The sequence below is a fragment of the Cnephaeus nilssonii genome (assembly GCF_951640355.1).
Source record: "Cnephaeus nilssonii genome assembly, chromosome: 9".
NCBI lineage: Eukaryota > Metazoa > Chordata > Mammalia > Chiroptera > Vespertilionidae > Cnephaeus > Cnephaeus nilssonii.
In genome coordinates this window covers 61552052-61576782 of record NC_137080.1, presented here as the reverse complement: position 1 = coordinate 61576782, position 24731 = coordinate 61552052, and the positions used below count along the sequence as shown (strand labels likewise).

The 24731-nt window shown below is 43.8% G+C and overlaps 1 protein-coding gene across 1 annotated transcript in view; it reads right to left on the bottom strand.

Annotated features, from left to right (window-relative positions):
• The window catches only part of IMPG1 (interphotoreceptor matrix proteoglycan 1), a gene marked incomplete at both ends in the record, with an annotated part of 113594 nt that overhangs the window by 1576 nt on the left and 87287 nt on the right, over positions 1-24731 (bottom strand). Inside the window, 4 exons of the mRNA XM_079781617.1 lie at positions 3532-3679; positions 5869-6067; positions 19712-19931; positions 22605-23137. Of these exons, the coding sequence (XP_079637743.1) occupies positions 3532-3679; positions 5869-6067; positions 19712-19931; positions 22605-23137 (1100 nt within the window). The remainder of the gene's footprint in view (positions 1-3531; positions 3680-5868; positions 6068-19711; positions 19932-22604; positions 23138-24731) is intronic.

Sequence of the window (24731 nt, the reverse complement as noted above, 5' to 3'; positions counted from 1 at the left end):
ACTTCCCACTATTCTGGTTTGAAGATGATGAGTGAAAATGGGTAGCACATTTTGCCGGTGCCTTTGTTAGAGTTGGAGGAAGTGTGCTTTCTGCACCCGCCCTGGGTTTTGCCTTCCGGTTGGCTTGCTGTTTCTCAGGCCGTGGTCTCAGAGGGTTGAACAAAGCTCATGGGAAAGATGAATGCTAAGTTCATCTTGGAAGAAGTGGAGTTATTTTTCAAGTCAAGTTCTGAGTTGCGGAAAAACAACTCTGTAATAACATTTTGTTCATGCAATTTCAAAATGAAATTTATTTTAAAATTTTATGTGTATTATTCCAGACTTCTCTCTATATGTACATATTATATAATTACTGAGGACAGTATACGCACATTTTACACCTTGCTTTTTTCCTCTTCACCTTATAAAATGGGTATAATATTTGGGGGATACGTTCTGACATATGTTCCCTTATCAGTAAACTTTTCTTCCTCTGAACATTCTGCTCCTTATAACTTCAGGGAAAGGGGGAAGGTGGGCCTCACGACAGGAAGGAGGGAAACTCCTCCTGGTTCAGGGCTTGAAGGGGAGAAGGCAGAGGAGTGAGGTATAGTTCCGGGAGGTGGAGTAACAAGTCCCCTGTTCCTCCGACCACAGCTAAGGCGATCTTTTTGGTCCAGTTTGTCTTGATTGGGTGATTTGGAGGCTTTGAGACTACCTGGGGAACGGCAGGTGCTGAGGTCAGAACTAAGAGGTCACAGCTGAGGAGAATATGGGAAGAGAAACTTTCCCAAGGACCCGGTGAGACAAGGAGAGACCTCTCCCCCAATGCATACAGATCGCACCTTGGAGAAGAGAAGGGAAGGGAGAAGATCTGTCAGCCTGACTATATATTTCAAGAAAACTGAGATGCCTAAAGTGATTGCTTAGACTGTTAATCAGATGAAATTTTAAAAACTGGATTGGACTATATTAAACTCCACTTCCTCCCAGCTCCCCTCCTTTAACCCAGTGGTAAAAGGGCTCAAAAGAGAGTGGGGAACAGCTACTAGAGGGGAAAAAGGACACCGCCCCCCTCACACATCTGAGGAGTAGCACGTGAGTAAACCTGTGATCTTACTGTGGTTAAAACAGATTCTTTCCTGTTACTGAAACCTCTTCCTAAGAGTCACTTTGTACCATCAGGTACTTAATCTGGCCCCTACATTTGGAAACGATTCTCACTGTAAATGTCATGAAGAACACAGAGTCCTATTAAAGGACAAAGTGAAAACTTTTAGATCTGAAGAGGAAGTCATAAATAATTTACTCTCTCAGATCTAGATTTGCATTTTCTGTGTGTGTATGAGGACAGTTGTGATGAACAAAAGTAAAAATCATTAAGCCAAAAACGGGACCTTTGAAAATGAAATTTTGTTTATTCTTAGGGGAATTTTGCCAAGTAAGTTCCTAGAACAACTGAATGAATATATATATATATATATATATATATATATATATATACATATATATACATATATATACATATATATATATATATATATACACATACACACACACACACACGTATATATGTATATAATCTAAAATTGAGGTAAATGGGAAATGTGTGCAATGTACTCATAGATACTGAATGTGGAAAGAGTATAGGAGTGATTAGAGTGTTGGCCTGTGCACTGGAGGGTCTAGGGTTCAGTTCCCAGCAGGGGCACATACCTTGGTTGCAGGTTCGATCCCTGGCCCCAGTTGGGGTGCATGTGGGAGGCAACCTATCAATGTGTCTCTCTTACACCGATGTTTCTTTCTTTGCCTCTCCCTTTCCCTCTCCCTTCCACTCTCTCTAAAAACCAATGGGAAAAATATCCTTGGGTGAGGATTAACAAAAACAAAACAAAACAAAACAAAAGGAGGAAAAATAAAGGTGAAAATATAACAAAAGACAGTGACTTGTCAGTAGAATGACAAAGATCTGAACCAACTGCAGAGGCTCCTTGTGCATCAATGGACTCATCTCAGTCAGACACTTGCCCACAATATAATGTTCCTATTTCCTTCTTCACGCAGGTAGAATAACAGAAATGCAGCCAAGTTGACAATTCTTTAGAGGATGTTGCTTTCAGAGTTACAGCACTTAGTGTCCTCACCTGATTTGCTTCTGAGTTGAGGTTTAAGTACCAAGTAGGGAATCTCAGTTTTCCTTACAGGGCTGCCTTTTGTTGATAATTACCAAACAGCTCCAAAGATGCTAGCAGCTGGTAGCAGCTGGGAGTTTACACCGAGGAGCCTCTTGTTCACTCCTTACCTTAACCCGCGAATGTATTCCTATTACTCCCATTAATATACTAGTAGATGAGAAATTTGAGGTTTAAAGGGGAGGAGGGATGTTGCTCAAGTTCACTAGTTAGGGGTAGAGCTCGAATTTGAACATGGATATAACTTAAAAGCCTCTAATCTTAGTGTGTTAATGTATGTTAGATTCGGTAATCTGATCCCCATAAGTAAATTGGCAGTCACATAAATGAAGGCATCTGTGAGCAACGGAAGTAACTGCTGGGAGGGGGAGCAGGTGGTGGGGATCCGGGAGGGACTCAGCTCTGCTCCACTGAGAGTCCTTCTGAAGCAGCTCATGGGCGATGGGGTGATGGGGCGATGGGGTTTGTCCTCTTGCTGAGGATTTTCTTTTCTCCCCAGAAGAAATTGAGTATCTTCTCTCCCTCCTTCTGGTCTTTCTCCTCCCTGCCTCCCTCCCTTGCTTCCTCACTTCCTTATTATCTAGTGCCCAGCACCTGACATAGTGACTAGCACATGGGGGCTCAAAAGTGCTTGTTGAATGGAATCAGTGTAAGGAGCATCTTATTCCTTTGTATTTGAGCCCCGGAAGTCCATACTGTCTATTCCCAGAGGCAGGCACAGGTCAGGGAGCAGAGCCCCGAAAACCTTCCTAAGAGCTGTCCCTTCCTGATCAGCCTGTGTCTTACTCTATTGATCTCACTTATGACAACCTAGAATGATAAGGGATATTTCTTAAGAGTGATGTTTAAAATGACAAATTGTATAGCCATCTGCAGCAAATAGGGCCGATAAAAACAAAAACGGAATGTATTACTGCTCATAAAAGCCACATGCAAACCCCTTCTCCTTATTCATCTTACTAGGGTCTTGCTCATGCACTCTTTCTCTGCCTGCCACCCCGGCCCTTTTAAATTACACAAGTGATACATGAACATATTCTCATAATTAAAAAACTTGGACCCCATTTCCACGCTTTTCCATTGTTAACTGGAATCATAAATGTGTGTGTCTTTTAATTCATGTATTTACTATGCTTTTAGTTGCATATTTGCTTGAACCATAAAAAATTGCCAATGTTGGATGATCTGTTACCAACAAAATAGCTATGCCAGGTGCTTAAACCAAATTTATTATAAATACATAGTTTTATTATTCATTTATTACATAAGCAGGATCTATTAACCTACAATTCACATTTATCATTTAATGAAACGTCTTGGCTTTTTCCCTATGGCAGCTCCAGGAGAGCTGTATTATTGCCTGTAACTGCTGTGTTCCATGGTGACTATTACACCACACTATGGATGACTGAACTATTCCTCCATAGGTGGGCTGTCCAGTGGTTTCACCGTTCAAAGCAATGACGCTGTGCGCATTGTTATGCACATCTCTTAGTGCACAAGTGCAACTATTTTTGTAGAAATAATTGTCCAAAAGTAGAATATCTGTGTCTAATTAAAATTTTTATAGACAGTAACAAATATTTATTTTAAAAAAGTTTTCTCCTATTTATACCCCCATCAGCAATGCTTTACAGAACTAGTTTCCTCTGACGTTTTCCACTCTGGGTATTATTGACCTTCTTTTGCCAAACTCATGAGTAATAAGTTATACTGCCTCACTGATTCTGGATTTCCCTGATCATAGTGAGACTGAGCATCTTTTCCAGTTTTGTTGGTCATTCGGATCTCTTCTCTGTATTTATTTGCTCATTTCAGTAATATGAAGTTTGCCTAATTGACACATAGAAACTCATTGTTATAAATGTCCATCCTTTAAGATAGAAGATAGGTTGTAAATGTGTTTCTCTTGTTGTTTATATGTTAACTTTATTTATGCTGTTTTTTCCCCTATGGAAGCCCTCTTCTTAATGTCTTCCCTTAACTAGGGAAGGCTTCTTTAGCCTAAGACTATAGAAAAAAAATTTTAAAAATATTTTTTCTCATAGTTTGATTTTAGGTTTTAATCTTTGATATAGAATTGATTTGTGTGTAGTAAGAAACTAATTTTATTTTTTTCTAAATGGAAGGCCAATTGTACATTAACCTTTATTGAACAGCCCATACTTTCCCTACTGATTTGAAGTGCTTGTTAAATAAATTCCTTAATATGTAAGGATTTATTTAGGTCTTGTATTTGTTCTATTAATAATATTTGTTCTAAATATTTTAACTGGTATTAATTTAGGAGAAAACGGATAGTATCATCATAATCCTCACGTGCCCGAAGGGACACTGTGCTTTATGTGCTTTGTGAAGATGTTTCATAAACATAATTTCACGTACCCCTTGCAGTAACCCTTCCCAATGAGGACATTGAGGTTTAGAGAAGTTAAATAATTTCTGCAAGGTCACTTGATTAGTAAACTGCTAAGCCAAAATTTTAATTGCACTTTGACTCCAGAATATTGCTTCTTAACCACTATTGTAGAGTTTGTCTTTAAAGTGTTAATAATTAAAGGAACAAGGTATGTTTCATCAAGAAAAAAGCTAAATCTCCTTTCTTGTTGTTCGAGTGTGGAAGCAGATTGCCACGAGTCCCCTGGGTTGGAAAGCAGGGACTGTGGTCACTAGCATGGGTAAGAGAGCAGTGGAAAAACCAGGATAGTCTAATAAAGACATAGGCCTGGTGATTACCAGAGAGGAAATGTTGGGGTGTGTGTGATTGGAACCTCACAGTGGGGAAGGGCGGGACAGGCACACACAGAAGTCTTGGGAGGGCAGCATCCACAGTGTGGATGTTATCTGGGTGTCACGGGACTTGGAGGAGAATGAGGGACATTTGTGTTCCCTGGTTGTTCATCAGGCTACCTCCATCCTAAAGTCTGGTCCATGAATAGAAGGCCAGTTATAGCTCACCTTCTTTTCCTCTGTTTAAAGAGCTTCTTTTAACCTTTATGTCAGAAAATGAAGGATTGATTAAACATATCATAGCACATCCATAGGATGGACTACCCTGTAAGCATTGAAAATGACGCTACAGAAAATATTTAGTGACATGGAGGAATGAATGTTCTATGTTAAAAAGCTGACTATGAAACAAGAAGCCAGGCTGATTCCATTTTGCTTTAGAAAATTCTATATAGATGTTCTACATACACATGTGCACCAAAAGATAAGAGCAGTTAATGTGACTTTGATCATTTTTCTCAATTTTCTATATTTTCCAGTTTTCTTATAATGAAAGCTATTGCGTTTGCAAAGAGGGGAAAACACACACACACACACACACACACACACACACACACACACACACCAATTAAGGTATGGACCATATGGCTTTCTCTCTTAAAGCTAACACAGGTTTGTTTTTCTTCCCTTATTGGTCTTAATGAAATATTGTAGGAAAGCTTGACTAGAGGTCTCCAGAAGGGTCAGCTTTACCGGTGCCCTACCCAGACCTACCCAGCCAGGAACAGGCCCGGCAGCGCCCAGCCCTGTGTGCTTTGGCAAGTCGCCCTTCAGGAGATTCTGACACTCGCTGAAGCTTGAGAACCATGGGTTTAAAGGACCAGAGGCATTCATTCTAATGCCATTCTAATCTCAGAATTACAGATAACCAATTCCTGGGTCTATGAAGTTGGTGTGCTCGACCCACCTGCATGGAGCGCCCTTTCCCTGGATGACCTCACATTCTGCTTGGGGGACACAGCGGTCCAGGCCCCCCTGGTGGTCCGGGGGCCCCTGCCTCTCGTACCCAGGTCGGCAGCGACACTCTGCTTCCTCGGTCCCCTCATTCTGTACACACTGGGCAACTTCGCCACAGGCCAGGGATTTGCAGGGATCTGCTTGGGCAGCTGTAAGAGATGGGGCAGATATTAGTGAAAGCATGGAGGCCCGAGCAGGGGAACTGGCGGAAGTCAAAGGAAGGGAGCAGATATATTGGCTCTCACCCCATTTGAAGTGGGTTGTACAGCAGTGATAACAGACTGAAGTGGAAAGAGAACCACACGTTTCTGTATCTTTGACAAATGAGCTTATAGACACATATTTAGCTGCAAATAGAATTACACACAAACCTTGTGCATCAGCATGGCCTAGAGGCCTTGTTAATACGCAGATTCCAGGTCCCCCTCTCCACCCCCCGAGTTTCTGATGTGTTTCTAAGGAGGCTCCAGCGGTACTGACATCTGGTTTGGAGAGCACATTTTGATAACCACTGCATAGAAAACTGAGCTTTGATTTGCTAGTTATTTTTAAAGGTAAGTATTTTCTGCAGAGATAAGCTATAAATGTATATATTTAAGATCAGGGGTACCTTATAAAGTAGTAGTCATTTATGAGGACATTTTGGAGAACTCAGGATAATTTTCTAATTTAAAAAACATCTTTCTCTTAGTCCCTTACTGATCCCTAAACCCCTTTCAGAGATTCATTCTTTTAGATTAATTGTTTTTCCTCTATTAAAATTCAAATTCCGTTATCTTTTTGTCATTAATTATTCTCTTTCGCTCTATTCTTAATTGTGTAGGGTTGTCTCAGGTTGTTTGTAAAGTGGATTATAAACTGAGAGAACCTCACGGTATTTAGTTCTGGAAGGCCCGAGGCTCCGGCAGCCACTCTCTGCCTGTGTGAGCCGGCACACTGAGCTCTCAGAAGCAAACGGCGGACGGCAGAACCACACTGGGGCTCCCGGCCTTCTTTCTACCCTAGAGGGTTTCCTGTTACATCAGCCATTTATCCTTCAGATTATTCTTTCAATAAACACATGTTATGTGCCAGGAAGGAACTAGGGGACCGGTAACTGTGTATGAAGTTGTTCTTGCAAGAAGCTTAGGGGAAGGCACAGAGAGCTTATATACAAGAAGCCCAATACCTTGTCTAGCATAAGAGCCCTACATATGGACTCCAGTTATGTTAGAGAAGAGATCACCATGGAGGGGGTCATTTGAGCTGAGGAAGGTGGGTTGCATCTTTATGTGCAAAGGCCACAAAGGCATTCTGATTGGCCCACGAATTCCTGCACCGGGCTTCCTTCGAAAGGAAGGCTCTCCCAACTAAACAGAAGCTGAGAATCACTGTCTGCCACCACGCCTTCCTGAGGCAGAATGTTTCATGTTTCCTTGTAGAAAGTAGTGTCTGACACTACAGCGGCTCCACATTTGCTTCTGTTGTTCCTGTGTGACATCAATGCAGATGGCTGGAAATGAGAGAGTTGCATGTGGGGCTTGGAAATATTGCATTGCTCTGAGATTTCCAGTGTAAGCACATTTTCTGTATCAGTTTCTCCCTCGCATTTGCTTATATAATGTCTTCCGTATACATTTCACAGGTCCTAGAGCATTTCCACTTGGCTGACGGAGGGAGGATGTATGTCTCTCAGCTCTCCGTCACGTGATAAAAAAAAGCATTCAAATGAATGCGCCTGCCTACAGGGAACACGTTGAGGCATTTTACAGTTAAAGTTTAAAAGACGATAGTCCTGGTCATCGAGAAGTTCACAAGTTCAGGGAGGTCACAGGTCCCTGATGGTCTAAGAAGGTCTTTCCAGTCTCCTGTTTGCGGTTCCAAGTGCTCTCATGCTTCTCAGGCCTGAAAATAGGCCTCGGAGGGTCCCAAGCCTGCATTGCACCAACTTCAGTTCAATAGCCCCTCCCCTTCCCTGGCTCTACACCTTGAGTTTGTGTATGGATTGCTTTCCTGCCCTTTTATCTTCCTTTACCATGACGTTGCCCTTCTCTGTCCTTTCATCATCTCCTTCTCAGCACTTACGGGTGGCCAGGAAGTGAAGCATCTCTCTTGGCCAGTTCCAGTCCCAGGGCAGGTTGCAGCCCAGTTTGCCTGTAACTCAGGCTTCACAGGACTACCTGGGCTGCAGGCCTATTGGGTCTTTATTTCATTTCAATGTAATGAAACCTAGTGTTCACTAGGTGGCGCTCAATAGCAAAAGAAGGAGGAATAGATTCGGGTGCGGGGGAGGGGGGGGGGGATGAAATTTTAAGTCCGATTTCTGTCTCCTTAAAAACCACTGTGCGGTGCACCTTGGCGAAGGGGAGTGAGGTCTGGAAGGACTTGGCGCGGTGGCAGCTCCCGGGACAGCTGATGGAGCCACTATGCCTGCGTGATTTCCGCGGCAGGGCAGGTCTGGCTGGTTGGGGAAATGTGTTGGAAATTCCTGGATCCCCTTTTCTCATTTCAGAAAGGCAGAGTTAGGGCTCTGGAGTTCCGAGGCAGGCGAAAGCGCTGCCCGTGGTGCCCTGAGACCCCAAGAACGGAGCGAACGGATGTCCCGCGGGTCAGCGCCGGGACAAACCCGGCCACGCGCGCCCTCCCTCCCCACCCGCCCTTAGAACCAAGGCTTGTCCGGTGGCGGTTTTGTTGGTGGGGAGGAGCGGAGGGCTTGGACATCCTTCTCGTGGTTTCAAATATGGGGTTTTCAGGAGACAATTCAGGCCTCCAAGGGCTAAAAGGAGATCTGGGCCTGGGTCATCAGAGAAGGACAGACCTACACATTCCCCATCAGCGCTAACCTGGGGGGCGCAGGCCTCACAGCCTCAGCCACCATACCTTAGGGGCTCACCAACATGCTTCAAATGCTTTAAAATAATTTTTTTTAACACAATCCAAACTGGATTGTATTCTTCTCTATACCAGCACAGTCGTAAGATATACTTTTGAGTATTTTTATTAGCCAATATTATTGAAGGCAAAAGGGCCTGGAGCCCAGCCGGGGTCAGTCTCCAGGCCTCAGTCTCCCTGGCGCGCTGCTTAGTGATGGAACACACACGGCCCTCTCCCCAGGGCTCCCCTGAGCTGTGAGGCAGGGACTCACTTTGCACAGAGGCCCAGGGGGCTTACTTTCTGCAGTCCTGAGAACCTTCTGGGATTTGACTGCACCTGCAGAGGGAGTGAACGCCGAAGCCTCCAGGAAAGCACCTGGGCGGGAAGGGTCGGTGGCCTTGGGGGTGTAGGTTAGCATCTTTAGGTCTCATTAGTCCCTTCTGTAAAGTGGGGCGTTTAAACCAGGTGATCACTAATGTCCCTCCAGTTCTAGGTGTTGTACCTGAACAAAGGCAGCAAGAGCGTTAGCCGACATGCTGGCACGTCCCTCCAGGATTGCTGATGCAATGAAGGCAAAGATTAAAACCACTTAAAACACCTACATTTCCGTTATTGTTTCATTACTTCATGTTATTTTATGATTGGCCAAAAATGTTTTCCTTTTGGCTTATTGCTGAAGGGTAGGATTCAAGGGAGAATAATTATTCCAAGACAGCACCATGCATGTGGCTGACGATGAATACGTATCTGTGGAATTGAACAAGCCACCCCCTGTACATATAAAGGGGACATCTGGAAGTTTGGGACTATTGTTTCTGAGAGTGAAGTTGTTTTTTTGTTTGTTTTTAATTTGTTTGTTTATTTGGCATTTTAAGAATACGACAGAGTTTTATAGGGAATTTCACTTGGTGAAATGTAGACCCTAACAATTCATGTAGGATGAATTAAACTGAAAGGTTTTGTCACTTTTTCTAAATAGATTAAACAGCCTCTGCATACCCGGTCGGAGGGTTGATAAGACTCCTTTTTAGGAAAAGGCAGTAGGTAGAGCGGGAGGGAGCACGCTGCAGCACGTGCCGACCGTGGGACCGGTCAGAGGGAAGGCGCTCTCCCTTCTCCGAGTCCCAGCCTTCCCAGCTGTGTGATGGGCGGGGTTGCTAGTCCCTCCTGTACGTAGTTATTAAGATTAAAAAATAGTGTCAATAGAGGCTATTACTGTTTTTGTTGTCATTATTGTGATGAGTGACATCTACCACCTTTGGAGAGCTGATGACCACATGGGAATCTTACAAATTATGCAACTCTCCAGAGAAAATGATTGTTTATCCGCATTCTGGCTGGAAGCACCCTAGATGCCGACTGTAATTAATTTCAGTGTTTGCTACTCGCCAGCTTTGTAGTCTGCTCATTTTTGAGGAGGCTTCTTAGGAATTCAAGGAGAGAATAGGCTGGAATAAGTAGTTTTGCATATTTGAAATCTTCAACCTGCACAGCTAACTGGAATGAAAGCCCTACCTGCTTCTGAAGAATTTTCATAGCGGCCTCAAGGGACGATGGCTCTAGTTGCCAGCGATGCTGGCAGAATACTGAGCAAGCCGTGATTTATTCGGGTTTTCAGTTGATAAATCACAGGTAGTTCTAACATTGGTTTATACTTTTTATATCACAGATTTATTCATTCAGGGAGTTTTCAAAAGGCGAATAGCAAACCACACACAGTAATAACAGTGTGTCCCTTCGCCCATGCCACCTCTGCGGATGTCATTCGGCTGAACTGATTGCGGACCCTCATTTAGAGGACGCGTCCGGGGATTCAGATGCTGCTCTGAAAGTGGAATGACACTCACCTAGAAATCTCAGGGGAATTTTCAAAATCTCTCTTCTTTTTATTCCAGAACTCGTAATGGAATACTATTCCCTCCTCCCAGCATGACTACCACAAACCCCTTTTCCACCCTGACCTTAGGCCAGAAGAAAAGAAATGAGAAACACTTGATTGGATTTTATCTCAAATTTGTAAATGGGACTAAACAATTGCTCTGTCGTCTGGGCATTGCCTGTAAATGCAATAAAATTGGGGCGTAGAAAAGAAATGCTAATCCTTCTGACCAAGACTGTCACACATTCCCCTCAGCCTGACTAAGCTTTACACAGGCTTTTTCCCGACTCAGGGCCCTGGATTCCCTTTTCTTACAGCAATTCGTTAGTTTAGAAACCCTGTAGTTGCCCACTTATTCTCTGCCCCTTTTATCTCTTTCAGGCTTCCTGACAGTATTAGCCAGGAGGTCTCTCTCCAGCACCTGGGCAGGGGGGCGGGGGCGGGGGGGGCATTCCTCTGAGATGTAACCATCAGAGAAAATAGTGGCCCCCCGCCGCCCAGTCTCTGCGGGAGGGTGGGAGCCCTGCTCCAAGCGGCAGGACAGGAGGTGGACAGGGCAGGCTGACCTTCTCCTTTTCCATCTCATCCCAACCTCACGGAAAGCCGGCCCTTGCCGCTCCACTAGGTTTCTTTTGCAAAGTGTTCCCATGACCTCCGAACTGGCAACTTGACCTCCATCCACGCTCACTCACAGCTGCAGAAGCTGCTGCCGTGTCTCTCTGCAGCATCTTCTCCTGCTCTCGTCAACCCCCACAGCCCTGTTTCCCCCTAAGTGTTGGGCAGTCTCAGAGTTCCATCCCCAGTTCTCTTTGCCTCCCGCCCTGCACACTGCCCTGGGCCATTTCCCACCTGTTCTCTGTTTTCAGGTTGTGTAATTGAAATGCATACTTTCCCAAACGTATATTTTCAGTCCTGGCCTTGTCTCCGGCCTCTAGACACCTACTTTATAGACCAGAGGTCCGCTGATCTAAGGTCCATTTTCTTAAAACTGGTCTTCCCCCCCCTCCCCCGGCCAAAAAAAGGAAACAATTTTTGGAGTATATTTACTAGTATATCCTTAAGATAGCATATTCATTTTTGCTTAATTTGTTTGCATTTAAACATTTTAGAAAAGGAATTTATCTATGTACCCTTTGTTATTAGTTATATATTTTTTTCTAAGTATCTTCCAAATGTGCAGTATTTTATGAATGATAAACAACTATATGTTTTTATTTTATAATCTTGAGACTACTTTAAGGACTGTTTAGTATTAAGTTTGAAGACTTTTTGAGTTTTACAAAATGTTATTAAAGTTCAACTTTAAAGAAAAAATAGAACACCTAAGTGGATGCAAATAGATTGAGCAGGGACTCTTAGGCAACCTGGCTTCATTTTTATTTTAAAAAAACACACAAAACACCCCACAATTTTTATTGATTTCAGAAAGGAAGGGAGAGAGAGAAACATCAATGATGAGACAGAATCATGCTTCGATTGCCTCCTGCATGCCCCCTACTGGAGATGGAGCCTGCAACCCAGGCATGTGCCCTGACCTGGAATCAACCCATTACCTTCTGGCTTGTAGGTTGACACTTAACCACTGACCCACACCAGCCGAGCATCACAACCTGGCTTTAAATGAGTTGGTTCAGCATGCTTCTCCCTTCCTTCTAGGCTGAGCTCCATACACCTCCCTGCCATGTATCCAAAGCTGCCATCACAGTGGAATAACTGAAGCACTCTATCACTCCCAGAAATGTCTGCATCTTCCCCCACCCTTTCCACCCTTCTCTGCCTGGGCCCATCATCAATAACTCCATATTGCCATCTGTCTAGGAAGCCTGCCGTGGCACCCCCTTGCCTCTGTAGAATTAATTGCTCTCTCCTCTGTGCTTCATAACCTTTCTGTTCATATCCTGAGTATAGTATTTAGCAGACTGTATTATAGCTTTTTGTATATGTGCCTTTTTCTCTTGGTAGACATTTAGTTCCATTCGCCTTTGGGTCCTGGTGCCTATAATAGTGCCTGGCTGTTGGCAGGTGATCCCTGAGTGTCTGAATGAACAGAGATCCAAATTATGGTTGCATTATTAATTACTTGTCTAACTTTTCTATAACAGCAAAGACAAGGGCCAGAGGGACTAAGAGACTGAGAAATCTTTGATGGTTGAAGAAAAATCATCCAACATTTGGAAATTAAGGAGAAAAGCTGACCATAGGATCTTCAATGTCACGCTAGAGCAAAAACAGTCCCTTTAGTAAACAGGGATCACCTACGGGCCAACCCAGCCAGCTGCCTGCTCTTTTACAGCCCCCACGCTCAGTATGGTTTTTAGGTTTCTCAGTGCTTACCACTTCATAATATCCCCAATTTTACCTTTTGGCTCACAAAGCCTAAAATATTTACTACCCAGTTCTTTTAAGAAATATTCAGCTGAGCCCCACCCTACGAGGCAATAACTTTGACTAATCATTTAATATTGATTATGGCATTTTACAACTCTATAAAGTTAGAAGGTATAGAAAATAGATAACATACAATGATTGCATTTTCTGTTTTATATTTAGCTTAACAATATTATTTCATATTATTTCATAATTCTCCTTTGTTCTCTGGCTATATAAAATTCCTGTCCTGCCTGGCTGGTATGGCTCAGGGGGTAAGCATTGACTCATGCAATCACCAAGAGCTCACCCGTTCAATCCCCGGTCAGGGCACATTCCAGGGTTACTGGCTCTCTCCCCAGTAGGGGGCATGCAGGAGGCAGCCAATGGATGTTTGTCATTGATGTTTCTATCTCTCCCTCTTCCTTCCTCTCTCTAAAAAAAATAAATAAATAAAAATAAATAAATAAATAAATAAATAAAAGAAAAGAAAAGAAAAGAAAAGAAAAAGAAAAAGAAAGAAAAAAAATCAATGAAAGTATTAAAAAAAATTTCCTATTTCCATATTTCCTTTAAATCAGATTTGTCAACCTAATAATTCCCTTATCAGTTAGTTAAATAAACTTTAACATGTGCTCATTATCAGTATGAAACTCATGGTTTTCATATTCTGAGGGTTATCCTTTGACAAGGGTTGTTAGGGACAAAAGGGTAGTTAGGGACAGCAGCTCCCAGGCTAAGGGGACAGTGGACATGAGGTGGGAGAGCCTCCAGTGTTGCATGGTTTTAGGGCTAATCTCCATTTTCCCCCAGGAAGGTGATAAGAAAAGGGCCAAGGAGTAAGACACCCAGGAACTCAGTTTTGCTGTATTTGGCCATCCTGACTGGGAAAGGGTTAAAATTATAGGACGGCATTCCCTTTTCCAAGGATAGATTCTCCAGATTCTCTAGATCTCCTCCCATAGACAAAGCTACGTATTCATTCCCAACACACAGAATTTCCAGCAGCTGCTCCTTTTCTCTCTCAAGACTTCTCCTCTCAATTCTCTTTCAAGGAGTTTTCTCAACAGATTGGACTAACGCCAGTGAGTTCAAGCGAAATACTGGCAAGATTGAACCTGGATCAGGGAGGTTTTTTGCATTTGCTAAAATGACCTTCTGGTATTGTCTGGGCTTCCGATGATCAGTGCCCCTCAGAGCTCTGTTACTACCTGCTGGGGGATGAGCACTGCCATGTGTCAGCCTAAGTCTTAGCGCTGAAAAGACCACGCCAGGGATAGAGTCAGGGGCTGCGTAAACTGGAATTTGAATCCTTGTTCTCTGGGAATCAGAAGTAATTATCTTCATTCAGGGTCCAGGAACCTGAGAGGCAGCATGATAAGTTGGTTGTACTTGGAGGACATTTTAATCAGCTCGATTGTCAATCACCATGACAGCTTACGCTCAAATATACCCCAGAAGGAGAACATCTGGGTCACTCAGTTGTGCTGAAAAATTAGGAGCAAAAGAGCTGTCATGTTCTAGAATTTTTTTTTATTTTTTTTTTAGAAAAGGGGAAAAAAGCTATTGAAAATTATCTGCATATTTTTTCTTAATTTGTTTTAAAATCTAGACACCCATTTCTTCCATAATCAAAATACTAATTTTGTGCATATTTCCCCAAACTAAAATTGGGCAGGAGAACTGATGTTAGAAACACTTCACAGGTTTATTTTAGAACGGCATTTTAAATTTCAGGTTCAAGAAGTTTTATAAGCGATACAGATTCATAGAAGTGAGAAGTTAATTAGCTCTGCTCAGAAGCAATGGTTGTGAGTGTTTGGGGATTTTGGGCTGTCTCTGCCTGGATTGGAACAGGCTATAAAAAGGGAGGAGGAGCTGTGAATAATGTGAAAATGAGTGTGGAGGGTGTTTATGAGTCTGTATCTGAGTGGGTCCCTGACCATGGCTCATTCTTGGGTGGCCACCGTCCTCTCCTCAGCAGCCCCCGCCACCGATGGTAGCTTGTACCGCTGCCACTGATACCTGGGTGGCTGGTCCCCTACTCTTCAGCTCTGGTGTTCACAAAGATTGTCTACTTGATCAAGGTCTACTCAGCCTCCCCTGAAATTTTCCACTCAGCCTCAACGTTTGGACTTCCGTGTTTGTCTCTTCATTGCTCAGTTTTAGCGAGTCCTGATAAATTGGTTTAGCTAGAATGTCCCTCTCCCACCCTCCACATCTGATCACCCTCAATATCTCATCAGGTTCCTCATCCTCCACATCCTCCAGGTGATGTCTGATCACCCTGACCTGCCTTCCTCCAGAATCCTTTTAGGTCAGTTTAGCCAACCGCCCCACCCCCTATTCCAACTTGCTGTATTCAAAGTTGAGTCCATTCACCTTCCCTCACCCCAAGATCCCATTGCAGGGTACCTACACCCATCAAGATAGTCTTTAACAAGTACCATTGAATAATGGTTTCTTTACCAGTGCTGATTGTCTTCCTGACTGTGGCAGGAAGCTCAGCCCTCAACCACGAACACCAGCCCAGAGGGACTAGAAGTCTCTGTATTAATCTCAACCACTGCATTCTCTTTCTGCTCAGGCACCAGGCCTCAATGGAATGGAATTTAAAGGAAAGCTCAGGGCTTTCTTCATTATGGGCTCACTGAGTGATTCCCAGACTCACAGGAATTTGCAACCAAGTGCAGCCTATCAGAAAAGTGCTCGTTAGAAAGTCCTTTTGAGTGAACAAGGCATAGCATCATTCTAAGACAGGGGTCCTCAAACTTTTTAAACAGGGGGCCAGTTCACTGTCCCTCAGACTGTTGGAGGGCCGGACTATAGTTTTAAAAAAAACTATGAACAAATTCCTATGCACACTGCACATATCTTATTTTGAAGTAAAAAAACAAAACGGCAAAAACACCCGCATGTGGCCCGCGGGCCGTAGTTTGAGGACGCCTGTTCTAAGGTGTCCCTCTTTGGCCACATTGGAAGATTCTTTGGGCAGGGACTGACTTTCGTACATTAACATGTTATATGATGGTGGATGACTGCTTATTGCTATGTATTAACCATGTAGAAGATGGTCAAGGCTGAATCATCAAGAACTTGCTGGTTCTAAGTGGGTGAATCTACCCTTTGCCCTTGCTGAAACACCTAAACGAGGGTCCCTAGCTGTCAGTTAGGAAGCCCACTCTAAATCGTGCCTGTCCCTCCCTGCTTGCTCCTTACATCCTGTACCCCAAGTCCAAATGTTGATTGGAAGAAACTCTTTTGGGGCAGGTTGGCAACAGTGGCTTATGACACTAAATAGGAACCCTTTTGGATATTGGATTTATCTATTACCATTTATATAGAGAAGTTAATGAAGTCCATTGTTGTTTATTTCTAACTTTTATAAAATCCACATTTGATTTTCTAATTCTGCTGTCCGCAAGCCCTTTGGTTCAGGCAGTACTCATGTCCTAGCTGGCTCACTACAGTCATTTCTCAGCAGAACTTTCCCAGTCATTCATTCATTCTATGAATTTTCAATTTAGATTTTCTCACTCTCCAAGTATCTGGTAAAAAATAGAGTAAGGTAATTATTGCTCAGGTTGTCCAGCACACTCTGGCTTTCCCCTATTGTTCTGCTATTAAAAGATAAATTGGGCACGCTACCCCACTGTATACTGGGCAGCCTGGGGCATTATTAGGTAGTTCAGCATAAATTTGGCTCCAGCAGGGATCCAAGCTGATGTTAGCACCATCTCATTTTTACTGCCATTGGCTTCTTAGAGGAAAGCTATATATTTCTTATGAATTCTCATAAGAAATCAGTGAAAATAATTTCAGTTCCAACCTCCACACAAATACCTTGTCAGGGTACTTGTTATTGTTCTCACTGGTACCCTATGCAGGTCACAGATTGTTAGTCAAGTTAATAATGATGATGTTGCCACAATAACTAAACACTTATATTAGTCAACTACAATTGTTAAGAGTTATGTTAAGTGTTGTAAATACAGTCCCCTCTGTATCTATGGGTTCTGCATTCACAGATTCAACCAACATTGAATAGAAAATATTTTTTAAAAAAGTTATGTTGTTGCCTACAATGGTTGCATCTATACCAAACATATACAGACTTTATTCTTGTCATTATTCCCTAAATAATATAATATAACAACTATTTACATAGCATTTACATTGTATTGGGCATTATAAGTAATCCAGGGATGGCTTAAAGTACATGGGAGGATGTGCAAGGTTATATGCAAACACTATGCCAGCCATCCTATATAATAAAAGGCTTGGTGCCATCAGTGGGTGCATGTGGCGGCTGCTGGCCCCTATCGCTCCTCAGGGCTTCTCCACCTCCCCCTGCTCCTGAGGGGAGATTGGGGCCGGCAGCTGCCTCTCACACCCACTGCCGGCGACGGCTCCACTTGCACCCACTGCCAGTGCCAGAGCTGCTGCTTGTACCCACTGCCAGTGTCGGCCCCGCTTGCACCTGCTGCCAGTGCTGGAGCCACTGCTTGCACCTGCTGCCAGTGCCCGGTGCTGGTCCCGATCGCTTGGTGCCATCAGTGGGTGCAAGTGGCGGCTGCTGGCCCTGATCGCCCCTGAGGACTTCTCCACCTCCCCCTGCTCCTGAGGAGCGATCAGGGCAGCAGCTGCCACTCGCACCCGATGATGGTGTTGGCCCCACTTGCACCCACTGCTGTCACCAGCCCCAATAGGTCCGTGCCTTCAGGGGGTGTAAGCAGAGCCGGTGCCATCAGTGCGTGGGAGCGGCAGCAGCGGGAGTGGGGCTGCGGCAGACAGGGGACCAGAGGCTGTGGTGGGAGGGGATGGATGGGGGCACAGAGGATGGGCCGAGACCCGCCCCTGTGCCTACCGCAGCCTCACGGCCCACAGTTCCTTTCAAGGTGCACGAATTCGTGCACTAGGCCCCTAGTTTTATATAAGGGACTTGAGCATCTTTAAATTTTGATATCCTCGGGGGTCCTGGAACCAATCCCCCTGCAGATATGGAGGGACGACTCTATTATTTTAGTTAATCCTCACACCTGTTACTATTTCCATTTTCCAGTTGTGAAAATTCAGTGCTGCTGTTAGCACACAGGATTCACATTCAGGAGCCCTCCAAGGAAAATGGCATTCTGTGCTTTTTCCCAATATCACCAGGGTTCCTTCCACATCCCTGGCCCCTTTCTAAGGCACCACTAGGGGGCCTACTTTGAGAAGCCTGTCCCCACAGGAGCACCCGCATTCTCCCCTGCTGCAACTTGGCTCCCTACATGTACCACCTCATGTTGTTGGGATGGGTCTCTAAGTAAACTGAGCTCCAGGAGGGAGTCAGGAAGAGGGCGACTGGCCCTCACCTCCCTTATGCTTTCCAAGTTCTCCCTATACACACCCCTGTTATCGTTTTCAATTGACGGAAGAAACTGGTCTCCTGGTCCTAGCTGGCAAGGACCCCTGGCTCCTTCTTAGTTCTGAGGAAGTTTCCAGGGGGAGAGGCAGTATTTTACTAGCCTTTAGGAGGTCTTTGATTTCTTAGGGGAGCCAGAGGGCTTGCTTCGCCACCCAGTTCAGAGGTAAACAGTCCCAGGTTTAGTGCCTCAGGGCACTCTGTCATTTTAATGAACCTGTTTACCAGGTAGGAGGCAATTTTCTTAAAGTTGCACAAAGTTCTGCTCCGTGAAAGATAAGTGTCTCCCAATTGAGCCTTTTTGTTTGGATTTTGCCCAAGGCCTTTCTCTCTGCCTTCATTGTTAGTCCACAGCAAGCCAGAGAGGCTCTTCAAGATTCACTTTACTAATTCAGAGCCTATCAGGAGGCCTCGTTTGCAGCCTGACTGGCAGGTTGCTTTGGCAGTAGATGTGGAGCCTTGGACCCTTGCACTCCAGGGAATGAAACAAAACAGAACACAAACAAATAATTTTTTGCAGTTGTTTAGAAAACAGAACTTTGAAACTAATGGTGGAAATAGCTCCCACTTTGGGCACAGCTGGTGACAATGGTAATTATACTAGCTCTCTTACCCGAACCAATGTGTGCTTTCTACTGTGTAGCTTTGGGCTGAGCCCCCCTATCGTTTAAGAGTTTTCTTCATATCTAACTCTGTTTTGATCTGAGATGGAAGCTCATCTAGGGTGCAGAGACCGGAAGGGACGTTATTTTCTTCTTTCTTTCATGATGGGCGACGTGGCTTTTTTCCAAGTTTGAATTTGGGTGGAATGATGATGTTCGCCCTCAGGATGCTGGTTCAGATTCATCCCGAGTTGTGCTAGGAAGAGGTGATTCCCGCAGTTAGCTGTGACTGGCAGCTTTCTTAGGTAGAGCTCCCCCAGGTTGCTGCAGTTCCCTGAGAAGGTGCTTGGGGCTTTGAGCAGAATGTAAGTTAGCTTGGTTGTGGACTATATTTTTAAAAATCTCTTAAACTCTGCAAAAGTTTTGCTCCGACGGGAAATTAAAGCTCTGTGAAGATTGTGAAGCAGGAGGTGCACTTGTTCTTTGCTTTTTCATTGTAGGAAAAATTTAACCTGCATGTCTTAGGACTCTACCTTTCGAATAAGGCGATCCATAGATTCCAAACGATTATTTTATCAAGTGTGGTTTTAATTTGATTTTTGTGACCTCAAGGTCGAGTTGCAAGCGTACACAAACAAACAGACAAACTCCCCAAACTCCCACCTACTAATGAATTGAATTCCTTTACCTGGTTCAATGCTGAGAGAATAGCTGTCTATTTCCATGCCAAGTAGTTGGGCTGCAGCAGAACGGAAATCCTCCAAGACCCGCTGCACGGCCTTGGTGAGGTTGTAGGGCACCGACTTAGCAAACCTCATTTTGCTATTCACAATCACACTCCCATTTCTGAAGTTAAGTATTTCAAGTTGCTTAGATCCTGTAAGATTGGATCGTAGATACGGAACCAGCTGCAAAATAAAAGATGGCTTACTCAAAAGTGTGTTCTAATCGCTCAGCTGCTGCTAATTCCGTTCAAACTCACTTCTCATTATCTGAGGCATAAATTTCCACTTATTTGTTTATTTTTGTGTGTTTGGATTTAACGGGAGACCAGAACACCACTACTTAATGATCTATTTGCAGTGATTATGTCCCACATTTCCACCTTTCTGTCTGTGTATTGAGATGGATGGGCAGTGGTTTTGTTCAGAATGAATTGTGAGAACAGAGAAACCCAGGCCTATGCTATCAGCAAAGCAGGAATGCCAAGTTCAGTTTTGCTTTTTTTTTTTTTAATCCATGTAAATAAAAACACGTTCCAAACTGAGCTCAGGAGCAGACTGCCCTACGCCTGTGTAAATGGGCTATCTATTTGGAAGCAACCAGCTTGAAATGACCCATTGAAACAAACAACAGCTTAAACATCAGCTTGTCTGTTTTTGCAGGCTACGTTTCACGGTCAACACAAATGCGCACGGTGGAAATAGCAGGGAACTGGCAGTCAGCCCTGGAACTGTTCCCAACCAGCTGTGTGACCTTCACTGAGACACTTAGCACTGTGTGGTACCTCAGTGCCCTTATCTGAACGGTGAGGGAGAGGAGAAAGTGGTTCCCTAAGAACCTTTCCCAAACTTTATTGTAATAATATAAAAGTAAGCCCCAGGGCAATGTGCTTCAGGCTTCCACACCTGCCTCTTGTGAGCCACGGCCATCCTTGAGATCTCTTTTCAGAAATGTTTGAAACTCAGCAATGCCTGCCTTGTTTAGGTCTGGAAAGTGAGCCACTCATCCATGAACTGGCACCTATGAGGCCAGGGAGCATACAGGTGCAAGCTGCAACCTCCCAGGCACGGCCCCGACCGGCTTTGATTGTGTCCCTGTGCCTTACCAGAATTTTGACTATGACTCTGATCCCCATTCTTGTACACTCCCCTTGCCTCAAGGTCATTGTAAAAATAAAAAATAAAATGAAATGAAATTTTACACAGAGCTTGGAACTTCTTTTTCCAATTTAGGCTCTCATGATTTTGCCTACTTTGAATTCATTCTTTGTGTCTTAGCTCTGGGGGGATTTCCCTGTCTTCACCTACTGTGCAAATGATTAGCTGCTCCTTTCTCCAAAATCCACCCTCCTTTTTTTTATGAAAAAGAAGCTGCCTAGCTAGAGACTACATTTCCCAGCCTCCCTTGCAGCAAGGTGTGGCCACATGACTAGTTCCCACCAATGGAATATGAACGGAAGAGATGTGGGCAACTTTGGTATCACTTGCTTTGGAAATTGCTTGCCCTGGGCTTTCTCTCTTTCCCCTTGTCACAAGTGGAAAGGGCTGTAGTGACCCAGATTTGACTGCGTGAATGAGGAAGCACCCTTGGGGCTGACAGAGTTACAAGATGTAAGGAATGTGGGCTCCTGGATGGTGTAGAGTGGAGCTGTCCCACCCACCAAGTGAAAGAGAAATGAACTTGTATCTTATTTAAGTTACTATATTGTTGATTTCTTCGTGATGGCAGCTTAGCATGTACCCCAAGGAAAACACTGGTGCTAGGACCACTGGGATTCCACTCCCTGAGATTATCCCAATTATCTACTCGCCTCATTGTGGGTGGTAGTGGGGGGTTAGATTGCACAAAGTCTTCCTTTAAAGTTCACTTGAAGAATTAGTTTTTATGTGGTTCTAATTTATATAAAAATTTAACTTATGTAAAGCTTACAAATATTTTTCTGTCATTTTCAGAAACTCAGCATTTCTTACTATACATGCACTTCTTATCCCACATGTAGAAACAAAACAAATGTGAGTTTGGCGTGGGGCGTGGGGGGGGGGGGCATGTTTTATAATCATAGGTATATGCCATCATGCTCATCTTCTCATTTTCTTTGTTAGGGATCATGGATGATTTAACCATTTTTTTAGTTAAAAACAAAAACTTAAGGGGGACTGAAAAAAGAGTGTTTACACCTGAGCTCTTGGCCTGCTCCGTGCTGGACCTTCCTAGCTTAGAGGCCTGTGGTCAGACGGCTGGCAAACAGTGACATTATAACGTGGGTAATGTCTGCTCATCCTGCTTTTAAATCTAAAGTTCGGAACTTGAGTAGCTCTGTATTGTTCCTGGGAAAACTAAATTAGGAAAAGCTATAAGGAAAGGTTGTTCAGTGTAAGTTTGTTCCCAGGAGTCTGGGTGGCAGTGTCTGCTCATGTGTCCACCAGAGAATTCACTTGCCTCTTGGATCTAAATCCATCTCAACATTCTAGCTCAGTGGTCGGCAAACCGAGGCTTGTGAGCCACATGCGGCTCTTTGGCCCCCTTGAGTGTGGCTCTTCCACAAAATACCATGTATCCTAATTAAGTTAATAACAATGTACCTACCTATATAGTTTAAGTTTTAAAAATTGGGCTCTCAAAAGAAATTTCAATCGTTGTACTGTTGATACTTGGCTCTGTTGACTAATGAGTTTGCCGACCACTGCTCTAGCTGAATGCCTTCAGCAACAGCCACGTCAGAGGCTTGCCTCTTCCAACCAGCCTGTGATTGCTCAAGACAGCCTGTGATGATAGTATAAAGTAACAACAACAACAACAACAACAACAACAACAACAGAAAGAAGAGACACAGAGAAGAGTCAGTAGTGCCTACTCACCAGCTGTGTGAATCGTTGCTCCAGAGCTTGGTACTCCAGAGAGCTCTTGTTGAACAGGCCGTTGGAGAAGGGCATGGTAGCCACACGCAGACTGAAGAACACCACCAGCTCCTGGCCCTCGGCGGCGATGGCCACAGAGCGGGCGGTGATGTACTGTAAAGCTGGGACGGGAGTGGCCTTCTCCAAGAAATGGTCTGGGGTGGAAACATATCCGCTGAATCCTGGCACCTCAGCGGAGGCGGGAGAGTTAGGTAGATGCATTTCTTCTAAGCCTCGGGCGATATCTTGGCTGCCTGTGCTCAGCCTGCTGTCTTCTGAAGATGCAGGCAAATGTGAAATCTCCAGAGCTGACTGGCTGATGGCAGAATAATCATCAGCGGGGATGGTTAGTGTCTGGTCAATGGACATTAGGTCTGTGGCACTTTGATCAATCAGAGAGAAGATGCTTGATGCAGCCAAGGAAGGTAGCGTTTCTGATAGGGAGGTAGAGGCCATAGCAGGCGAGGACGAAGCACTGTCCATGGAGAAAGCTCCTGAGATCAATTCATTACATCCAAGCATTGCCCCAAAGAACAGAAAAAAAAATTCAAAGTTAAAGTTAACTTTTAAAAAATAACATTTACGCTGATCACTTAATGTCATATTTTAAAAAAATAAGAAATTGGTACAGAAAGGGGCAGGCAACCCTATGTCTAAACCTATGGAGACAGAAGGTGGGTCCTGAAACCATTTTATTCAGGCCCAAAACTTCTACATGTATGAGACTAAAAGATGACCAATTACTCAGAATTTCTGGAATTACACTCAGCCCGACACAGTACATCTAGGAACCAGGTGGTAAAAGCTGACTAGGTCACCAGCTGCTGCCAAACCACAAATGGCATTGAGTATATCTAGATCCCACATCCCCACCTGGAATTCCTAGTCACCTAGCTGTGCAGTTTTGGGCCAGACATTTTATTTACCTTCCAATAATGAAAGCCTGTACATTTTTTTCAGTTGTATTTTTTTTTTTTTTTGGTATTCTAAGTTATTCTATTTTGGTGGTTTTAACAATTAAAATTAAAATTATGCTTTTCCAAAACTGTATAATCTGACTGAATAACTTGCCTATTTACAAAATGATATTGAAAGAGTAAAGGTGTTGGCTACACATATAATTTGAACTTTATATTCACCATACAACTTGCTAAATATTTGATAATATTTAAAGGTTTTGTCACTTTTACAAGATTATACCTTGATAATTTTTACCACCATTTTGCATTGCTTTCTTAGGTAAGTACACATTGAACTGCTGAAGTCTAATCCCACTTTGGTGATAAATTAAAATCAATAAGTGTTTATGAAAAGTGGTTAAATGAAACTATCAGGTAAGAGATTGGTGGGTTATTAAAATATTCCAATAAACCTACATCTAGGGCCACTGACAATATTTAAGGCATTAGGCAGATCAAAACAGGGAGCTTTCTGTGATTACTTCAGTGGCATTTTGGCAAATGTGTGGGAAAGCTGTACTGAAATCTAAATGTTAAGCATGATGAATGAACTGTCTGGGTGCAGATATAATCTTTGGACTCTCAGCCAGCTAATTTACTAGAGTGCAACCACCCTAACTGAAATTCTAAGTGATAAACAGCTCCGAGAGATGGAATCATATTTGGTTTGTTAGTTTCTTAAAATAAAACCCGCCCGTTGGTGACTTGTACGTAGCGTTCAGAGAAGCGCCCTCTTTTCTCTAACCTGGGGAGGGTGCTTGGATGTGTCCACCCATAATTCAGTCAACTGTGAGAAATGATGTTTCTGACAGCCAAGATCTCTCTGCAGTCACACTGTACTTTTATTCAAACCCATTGCCATCAACTGAATGTTTGTATCCTCCCCAATTCGTATGTTGAAGCCCTAATCTTCAGTGTGACAGTATTTGAGACATGAGGGTGGAGCCCTCATTATTGGGATTCGAGCCTTTGTAAGAACAGACGTGAGAGAAATGATCTCTCTCTGCCGTCTCCCTTTCTCTCTGTCATGTGAGGACACAGCAAGAAGGCCCTCAGAAAGAGGGTCCTCACCAGGGAAACAGCTGGCAACTTGACCTTGGACTTCCAAGCCTTCAGAATAGTGACAAGT